This window comes from Octopus sinensis, linkage group LG10, assembly GCF_006345805.1.
Source record: "Octopus sinensis linkage group LG10, ASM634580v1, whole genome shotgun sequence".
In the NCBI taxonomy this organism is placed as follows: domain Eukaryota; kingdom Metazoa; phylum Mollusca; class Cephalopoda; order Octopoda; family Octopodidae; genus Octopus; species Octopus sinensis.
In genome coordinates this window covers 71354190-71364189 of record NC_043006.1, presented here as the reverse complement: position 1 = coordinate 71364189, position 10000 = coordinate 71354190, and the positions used below count along the sequence as shown (strand labels likewise).

General features: G+C 39.1%; 1 protein-coding gene across 3 annotated transcripts in view; it reads right to left on the bottom strand.

The window, feature by feature from the left end:
- LOC115216327 (RNA-binding protein 45) overlaps positions 1 to 10000 on the bottom strand; it is a 50818-nt gene that overhangs the window by 24279 nt on the left and 16539 nt on the right. For all 3 annotated transcript variants that reach the window (XM_036506782.1, XM_029785548.2, XM_029785546.2), the window contains exons 3-6: positions 9215 to 9340; positions 5253 to 5379; positions 2207 to 2356; positions 632 to 754 (exon numbers count right to left, since the gene is read on the bottom strand). In XM_036506782.1, coding sequence (XP_036362675.1) covers positions 632 to 754; positions 2207 to 2356; positions 5253 to 5379; positions 9215 to 9340 — 526 coding nt within the window. The remainder of the gene's footprint in view (positions 1 to 631; positions 755 to 2206; positions 2357 to 5252; positions 5380 to 9214; positions 9341 to 10000) is intronic.

Genomic DNA, 10000 nt, shown 5'->3' with positions numbered 1-10000 from the left:
TTGATAAGAGCTGGCAAACCAGAGGACTGTGACAAGCTCCATTGTCTGTTTTAGCACAGTCCTCTGGTTTGAAAAATAATTTCTCTTAACCCTTTGGCATTCAGATTATTCAGTCAAATATATCATCGTCATTGTTTAACGTCCACTTTCCATGCTGGCATGGGTTGGATGGTTTGACCGAGGACTGGCAAGCCAGGTGGCTGCACCAGGCTCCAATCTGATCTGGCAAGATTTCTACAGCTGGATGCCCTTTCTAATGCCAACCACTCTAAGTGTGGTGGGTGCTTTTTATGTGTCGCTGGCATGGGAGCCAGTCAGGCGGTACTGGCATCGACCATGCTCGAATGGTGCTTTTTACATGTCACTGGCACAGGAGCCATGCTTATATATTTATGTTATTTTGAATTAATTATGCAATATCTTGTAGCTCTCAGATTTCAATGATGTGACTGTTTATTGTTGGGTAGGAGTGACAGGCCGGATCTGGCCAGTTTGACCGGTTGATTTAATTACAAAAGGGTTAATGTTCACAGATTGGGGTACATTGCAGAAAAACTGCGATAAGAAAACAAATATTTGTGTAATACTACTGAATGAATAAAAGAGTTTTTATCAGAAAGTAGCTGCTTACTTGGATATGGAGGCATAGCTTCAGGAATTGCTGGCCCATAGCCACCTGCTCCACTGTACATATCATAGCCTCGGTAACCAAAATCTTCACGGCCACCCATCTCGGTGAAACAGCGTTTAACACCTGCAAAATAACCAATTTGATAGCAGAAGTTTCAGAATAAATGAACAACTAAAAGTATTTTTCACAAATATAAATGAATCCATCTTACATCTCCCATTATCTTGCATTATCATACACTGGCACTGATAAAGTACTGACAGTTCCAACACCATGCTGGTACAATATACTAGTGCTAATACTCCACTGGCAAGCCTGAAGTGATAATGAGTCACTGATAAAATACCAAATTCACTGATGTTGCCCTGGGATTATATACTTTTGTTTTTTCAATCTGCCACGCACAAATACATTTTCCTATTAATAACAACAAAGCTAAAATTGATGTTAGCAATGCAATACCAGTATATAAAATATATTCTTAAATGTAAAAAACAAATTGCCACACTTCTAAAGCAATGATATGGATGGAATATCGAGTGTATGAGTGTCTGATGAAACATATTAATGGTGGTGTCCCAGCATGACCACAGCTTCAAAGCTGAAACAAGCTAAAGAGTTATATTAAATTTGTGTACATTGTTTACATAATTTGGACTGGTGTCCTCATCTTTTTGTTGTTTTCACTGTTTCAGCTGTTGTATGCACCAGCCTTCTTCAGGTGTCTTGTGATTCACCTAAGTGCCATGCCTGGGATTGAACTCAGAACTGCTTGGTGACTGCACTGCATTAACCAGCACCAAAAAGTAGGGACATGTCTTATGCAAGAGTGTATTTTATGCAGCAGCAAATACAGTATATTATTCACTGGGTCAGTTCACCCTCATGCATCCATTCCACTGTTCCCTCACCACAAGTTTCTCAGTTACATCATGAATTCATTAATTCTACCATGTACTGCAAATGAACACTGTTTCAAACACAACAATTCTCCCTCAACATCACCAAACCAGTAAACAGTGGAAATAGCTGAGACGTTAGTGAGTCAGGTAGTTTTTTTATTACCTCCACCTCAGTGAAGGCAGAGGTATTGTTTGCAGTTGTGTTTATTTGTTTGTTTGTCTGTGGAAAAGATATCTCAAGAACTGCTGGATGGATTCAGATGAAACATTCAGGGATGTTTGGCTTGGTGACTGGCATGAGCTGATTAGATTTTAGAATCAATCTGGTACTAGACAAGGATTCTGGATTATTTTTCCAGTTTTTTAAAATTTAATTTTTGAGAGCAGTCAGGTTCATTTTTAGTGTTCTCGTTTGTGAGAGCAGTTGAGTTTATTACAGATATTCTCATTTTAAAAATCATCTCCAGCTAATTGTTGAGAGGATGTTGGTGTTGCTTTGGTAGAGGTTAGCACTCTCTGAGTGCTCTTGTTTAGGTTATATTTACATAGATACCACCATAAAAATAATAGACTTCTATTACCACTACTATCACCCACTATTCAAAAATTACTACAACACACTCTTGATTGGTGTAATGCAGAGTACTAATAATCAAAGAGAGATACAACATACCTCGGTCCATATAGTCGTAGTAGTCACCACTTCCACCTCCTCCTCCTCCTCCTCCTCCTCCTCCACCACCACCACCGCCGCCACCACCATTGTGATCATATTCTCTTTCATGGCGTGGGATTTTAGGTTCGGCAAACCGTGGCTTGAAAACTTTTGAATAAAAAGAAACAAAAACAATATGTAAAACATAAGGGTTTTTTTTTTTTAATCTTTCAATTTTAACCTGGGTATGAGATACAGAACAAAGAGTGGCTGCCATGAAGGCTGCAGTGTGACTGACATGCAAGCCACCATGGGACCCAACATAGGCTGGTGTGTGATTGACATACAGACCACTGTGTACCCAACATGCCACTTACACATAAATTACATACAATATATTTCTACACTCTCGCATATGAATATAACTAAATATTCCTATTAGCAAATGAAACATGTGTAATGGTGAATAATAAATAATACGAAAAAATTTTCCAGATTCCTCTGCTAACAATATTTCCAGAATGTTCAACTCTGGCATCAACCACATTTGGATGGTGCTTTTTATGTGTCACTGGCATGGGGAGCCAGTCAAGCGGATCTGGCAGCAACCCATGCATGAATGGTGCTTATTGCATGCCACGAGCACTGGTAACAGGCACAACTACAATTTCCATTTGATTGTAATTTGATGTCACCCAACGATTCAAAGGTATTTTTTAAATGGGTTAGTTATGCGACACTGGTGTAGGCTATGGCAGTGATCTCACTTTCCTTTTATATATATATATATATATATAGGCGTAGGAGTGGCTGTGTGGTAAGTAGCTTGCTAACCAACCACATGGTTCCGGGTTTAGTCCCGCTGCGTGGCACCTTAGGCAAATGTCTTCTACTATAGCCTCGGGCCAACCAAAGCCTTGTGAGTGGATTTGGTAGACGGAAACTGAAAGAAGCCCGTCGTATATATGTATTTGTATATATATGTATGTATGTGTATATGTTTGTGTGTCTGTGTTTGTCTCCCCAACATCGCTTGACAACCGATGCTGGTGTGTTTACATCCCCGCAACTTAGTGGTTCGGCAAAAGAGACCGATAGAATAATTACTAGGCTTACAAAGAATAAGTCCTGGGGTCGATTTGCTCAACTAAAGGTGGTGCTCCAGCATGGCCGCAGTCAAATGACTGAAACAAGTAAAAGAGTATGTATATATATATATATAATATATATATATATATATATATATTATATATATATATATATATACACACACACACACACATACACAAACGTACATGTATAACAAAACAGGAATCTGGAAAACTTTTTGGTATTATCTATTCCCCATTACGAATGCTTCATTTGCTAATAAGAATCACAACATTGTATGTGTTGGACAAACCAGTAAAAAATTTCTGATTAGAAATCTTTCAGACAGAGAATCAAATAATATTATTGGTATCGTATTATTTGATTCTCTGTCTGAAGAATATATAGAAGGAGACTTCTTACATGTTTATCCAACATGTACAATTTTGTGATTCCTATTAGCAAATGAAACAGTATAATGGTGAATTAATAATACCAAAAAATTTACCAGATTCCTCTGCTAACAATATTTCCAGAATGTATGTACCTCACATCAACACAACAACAGCAACTACCATTACAAAAATTTTTTTGAGTGCATTCAACGTATCTCAGTTCCAAAGATTTGGCTGCTATTTCTAGCATGCCCTGCTACCAGGTAACAGCTATTTGCGATATAGGACCCGAAATACCTGTCACGTGGTAGCAGGTTGTGCAATAAATAGCCAAATCTTTCCTTTTCCAGGGAAAGGAGCTGTTTACGTGTGATTTTGATGTCACATTCGCTGAAAGCATGCGAAATAACCTGGAAAAGGCAAAAAACAAACCATCAAACAAAACTCCATTGCTGGGAAACTCAGACTTTCCAGGTGACCCAATGGGTCACGGGTAGTCTAGTAGGTACCTCACATCAATACAACAACAATTAAATACTGGATTGTACTACTGGAATAAGTAGATGTGCCTCACACACTGATATACATACTTGTACATAAGTCTTCTAATCCGAAACAAAGCAATACAAAGTAGGTTATATGCCGTGTGTTTGTGAGAGTGAGGGAGGAGGAGAGACAGTAAGTATATGTGCATGTTTGACCTGAATAAGCCATATCTTATCACAACACGATTAGAAACACAGCTAGACTATCCATCGTATCAATGGTGCCAGACACAGGGCACTGCTAGATGAGTTGCTCTCCACCCTCACCCCACCAAACACCATCAGCGATGTTATGTGCACAACATACCTGAGAAGTTAAGAAGTTTGTTTGCAATAATGTGAAGTGAAGTTTGACCTTATTGCAGAGTACTTTAGATATATATGTCTTCTACTATAGCCTCAGCTTTATTTGAAGTCTTCCAAATGAAATTTAACAGAAGGAGACCCCATAGAAGCTCGTCAGAGGGGTTGTTAGTGTTCTGGGGTGGGAGACTTGATTTGTTGTCCGGTTTAACGCTATTAAAGTCAATGAATACTTTTAGAAGAATCTACTCCGTTGGGACAATATTAACTCATTTGGAAACAGGTGAACATTAAGGAGAGGAGGGAAGTCTAGTTGTAGGAAAACCCACTTCAAAAGATTCTGCCTGACCCATGCGAGCATGGCAAAGGGGATGTTAAAACAATTAAGGATATTCTAACCTCATAAGAAACACTCTGAGCAACTGCACGAACAGATCCCAATAAAGCATACTTAGAATTAGAAAATCAACCAGCCCCCATAACACCAATTCTAGAGATACATAAAATCATCATCATCTTTATGTTGAAAGGGACGACTAAAAGGGATGGCAACAAAACAAGCATCCAAGCTATGTTATCGTAGAAAAGAGGACAGAAAATAACGACGAATTGAAATACTTACAAATGCATTCTGTGAACCCCACTGTCTAAGGTTCACTTCCTTCAGATTCATAGGCCATACCTTGCTCTTCCATTCATTAATTAAAAAAAGGAGTTAATTATGACACTTACCTGGGTCACATGATTCATAGGCCAGTGCAGCATGGTAAGGTCGGTAATATTTCACATAACCGAATCCTTTTGATTCACCAGACTTCCGATCTTTTAGCACAGTCACGGACTCAATGTCTCCAAATTTCTGCAAATAAACAAATAGATAGAGGTTATAAATTTAAGGTGATAAACCACTGGTTTCTACATGGTCAGGAGTTCAAATCTTATTAACACTACTATCCAATGTTTTACACCCCTGAATACAAAACATTCACTCTGGCTTGTTCTCACTAATGATTGTATTTGTTTTTAATTTCAGGTAAACAGGTTCCACCCCAACAAATAAATCATTTTATCTATACAAGTTTGGAAAGTAGGATGTAAAATGCCCCTACAGACAGACAGGCAGACACACACACACACATATACAGGGGTTGGACAAAATAATGGAAACACCGAGGATCATCATCATCATCATCGTTTAACGTCCGTTTTCCATGCTAGCATGGGTTGGACAGTTCAACTGGGGTCTGGGAAGCCAGAAGGCTGCGCCAGGCCCAGTCTGATCTGGCAGTGTTTCTACAGCTGGATGCCCTTCCTAATGCCAACCACTCCGTGAGTGTAGTGGGTGCTTTTTATGTGCCACCTGCACAGATGCCAGATGAAGCTGGCAAACGACCATGATCAGATGGTGCTTTTTACATGCCACCGGCACGAGGCCAGACAAGGCTGGCAACGGCCACAATCGGATGGTGCATTTTACGTGCCACCGGCACGGAGGCCAGTTGGGGTGGCGCTGGCAACGGCCACGTTCGGATGGCTCTCTTACATGCCATCGGCACTGGTATCACAGCTACAATTACCATTGATGTTGATCATAGCATCATAATTTTGAAATATCTATAAAACTGTCAAAAGCTTGTTTATTTTTATATTTTTTGATTTATTATTAGTGTTGCTTAATATGTTTTGCTAAAATTGCTATTTCTTTTCATATATCATCAGAAAAAGGTAATTAAAATTCATTAAAATGACAGATCTATCAGACTTTCAAAGAGGTCAAATTGTTCGTATGGCAGGCACTAGTGTAATGGAAACAACTGAAATGTTTGGTGTATCAAGAAGTATTGTCTTGAAAGTAATGACAGCCTTTGAGAAAGAGAGAAAAACCTCCTCATTGAAACAAAACTCTGGAAGAAAACCAAAACTTTCAGACAGGGACCATCAGACTCTTACACAAATTGTTAGAAAGGATCACAAAAGTACAACTCTCAAAATTACTGCAGAGGTTAATGACCACCTCAAGAACCCAGTTTCCACAAAAACTGTTCACCGAGAGCTGCACAAAGCTGGATTTCACAGAAGGGCTGTAATCAGAAAACCACTACTTTCAAAAACAAACGTTGCAAAGCGTTTAGAGTGAAGTAAAAACCTACAAAATTGGTCCCTAGTGGAAGAATGCTATTTTCTCAGATGAGTCATCCTTTACCTTATTTCTGACCACTGGCCGAGTATACGTGTAGAGACAACCAAAAGAAGCATTTGACCCAGACTGCCTTCTTCCAACTGTGATGATCTGGGAGTGGGGGGGAGGGCTGTATTTTGGAAATCCACCAGCCCAATGGTTTCCGTTCATGGCAGAATTAATAGTCAAGACTATTTAAGCATTTTATCTGATCAAATTCACCCTAAGGTTGCGGAACTGTTTCCAGAGGGAAACGCAATCTTTCAGGATGATAATGCACCATTTCACACAGCTAAATTTGTTACTGAATGGCACGAGGAACTTTCTAGTGAAGTTGAACATCTTATTTGGCCACCACAGTCCCCAGATCTCAATGTTATTGAACAATGGTGGTACATTTTAGAAAAGTAAGTAAGGAGTCGATATTCTCCACCAGCATCATTACAAGAACTGGAGACTGCTTTAGCTGAAGAATGGACAAAAATTCCTTTGGAAACAATTTGAACTTTGTACGAGTCCATACCTCGTAGAATTCAAGTTGTAATTACTGCCAAAGGCGGTTCTACCCCATATTAAAATTAATTTGTTTGAAATTTTAAGGTATTTCCATTATTTTGTCCAACCCCTATATATCATTAACATCATTATATCTGTTTTAATGTCCACTATTCCATGCTTGCATGGGCTGGGTGGAGTTTATTGAAACAGACTTTCTATGGCCAGATGCCCTTCCAGTCACTAACCTTCACCTGTTCCCAAGCAAGGTAATATTTATCCATGGCCTGACATGTTTTTGCAGAGTATTGGAAATGAACAACACTGCTTGTATGACTGACATTCATTTACAATTATCACATCATGTCAAGACAAGGAAACACAAACATACACACACTCACACATACATACATGCATACACATATATATGAATATACACATACACACACATACACAAATGGGCTTCTTTTAGTTTCTATCTTACCAAATCCACTCACAAGGCTCTAATCAGCTTGGATCTACAGCAGAAGACACCCACCCAAGACACCATGCAGTGAGACTGAACCCATAACCACAAAGCAAACTTCTCAACCATATAGTTACACCTATGTATATACATACACACGCACACACACATACTGGCATGTGTTGAATGGCTTGATAGATGCTAGCAAGGTCAGGGGCCACACCAGGTTCCATAGTCTGTTTTGGTTTAGTTCCTTCAGCTGGATGCCTTTCCTAACACCAACCACTTTACAGAGTGTACTGGGTCCTTTTTACACGGAACCATCATCAGTGCTTTTTACATGGCACCAGCACCAGTGTTTTTTTTTTATGTGGCACCAGCAACATGAAAAAAAACATTGCAAAGATTAGTATATGAGTAGGATATTGTTATTGTTGAACAGAAACAGAACAGATGATAAGATTAATTGGTCAGTTAGCTTTTGCCATGCCATGAGGTACATATGGCTGCAAGACAATCTCCTCAATCAGCTGTTTTTTGCCACTGTTCATCCCAGCTTCTCCACCCTTCTTTTCTACTTTCCTTGTCAATAGTCCTTCAGAAATGTTAGCATGCTGGGTGAAATGCTTAGCGGTAGTTTGTCTGTCTTTATGTCCTGAGTTCAAGTTCCGCCAAGATCGACTTTGCCTTTCATCCTTTCGGGGTCGATAAATTAAGTACCAGTTGCGTACTGGGATTGATCTAATTGACTGGCTCCCTCCCCCAAAATTTCAGGCCTTGTGCCTAAAGTAGAAAAGAATGGTCCTTCACCATAAAGAATTTTTAGAGTGCCCTGCTGCTCCTTTCCCCTCAGGTTGCCACCATACAATCCCTTTCTTGATCTTGTCTGAGGATGTACAAAATTTGCTTCTACTTCAATCAAATAACTTGGTATCTTTTATTATAATTTTTTTTTCAAAACATGTGGAGGAAGCATTTGTAAAATGAAATCCAGTGAAGAGAGTCACTGATCTATAAAAGGCTGAGAAGTGCTATGTCAGTATGTATGGCTTTAGGCAAGATGGACAGGGTAATAATACTGCTAAGCCATGATCAGTTGACTATACACGAACACATTTGAAAGCAATAACTGTGACGTGCATGATGGACCACAGAAGACTGATAAAACTGTTTATTTCATGTAATTTAGCAAAAATATATAAGACCACACACACACACTTTTAAAGCTGTATTGAGTACTTATGTTTTCATACAACAAAAAAAAACCTAAAACTATGAGAGATTTATTCTATCAGTATATTGCTCCAGCTGGGTAAAGAAAAGTGCACTGAGGTTATATTAGCCAAGATGCATGGAGAAGTTGCCTGATGGCAATTAGCATTAACCAAGCTGGATAAAGAAAAATAGATATTTATATATAAAATCTAAGCTAGGTATACATAAACCAACTTGGTAAAGGGAAATAGGTTGATAGAGAAAGAGGGAGAGGTAGTGACATAGAGATGTGGTTGATGACAGAGAGAGAATTTAAAAGAGAACAGAAATATTGATTACCTCGAATTCTGTACGAACATCCTCTTCAGAATATGTCTTCGGAACTATGACAAACAACCGAACAAGTTTTTCCTCTTCTCGAGGATCTCGTATAGAACCATCCTGTTTCGTACTTGCAACTAACACCTACAAAATAAAAAGATCAGTTAACACACACAAAGAAAAAGTAAGTGCAGAATGATTGCCTTTAATGTAATTACTCAAATATAGACCCACACCCAACACCCTGTTTTCATTACACAGCCTCAATACATATTTACTGCAGCCATTATACATCTTCATTATATACACTTCCTCCATTATATATCATCATCAACATCATTTTAACATCCACCTTCCTATGTTTTGCATGAGCCAGGAGTTTATTGAGGCAGTTATTTTATGTCTGAATGCCCTTCCTGTTGCCGCCCCTCACCTGTTTCCAAGCAAGGTAATATTTTTCCATGACCAGGCATGTTTTTGCGGAATATTGGACCTGAGTGACACTGCTTGTATGACAGTGATATTCATTTCACAACTATCAAGCAATATCAAAACAAGGAGATACCAACACACATGCCCTCACACACACACACACACACACACACACATGCATATATATGATGAGCTTCTTTCAGTTTCTGTCAACCAATTCCACTCACAGGATTTTGATTGGCCAGGGTTTCAGTAGAAGGGCATTAGGAAGGGCATCCTGCCGTAGAAACACTGCCAGATCTGACTAGGCCTGATGAAGCCTTCCGGCTTCACAGACCCCAGTTGAACGGTCCAACCCATGCTAGCATGGAA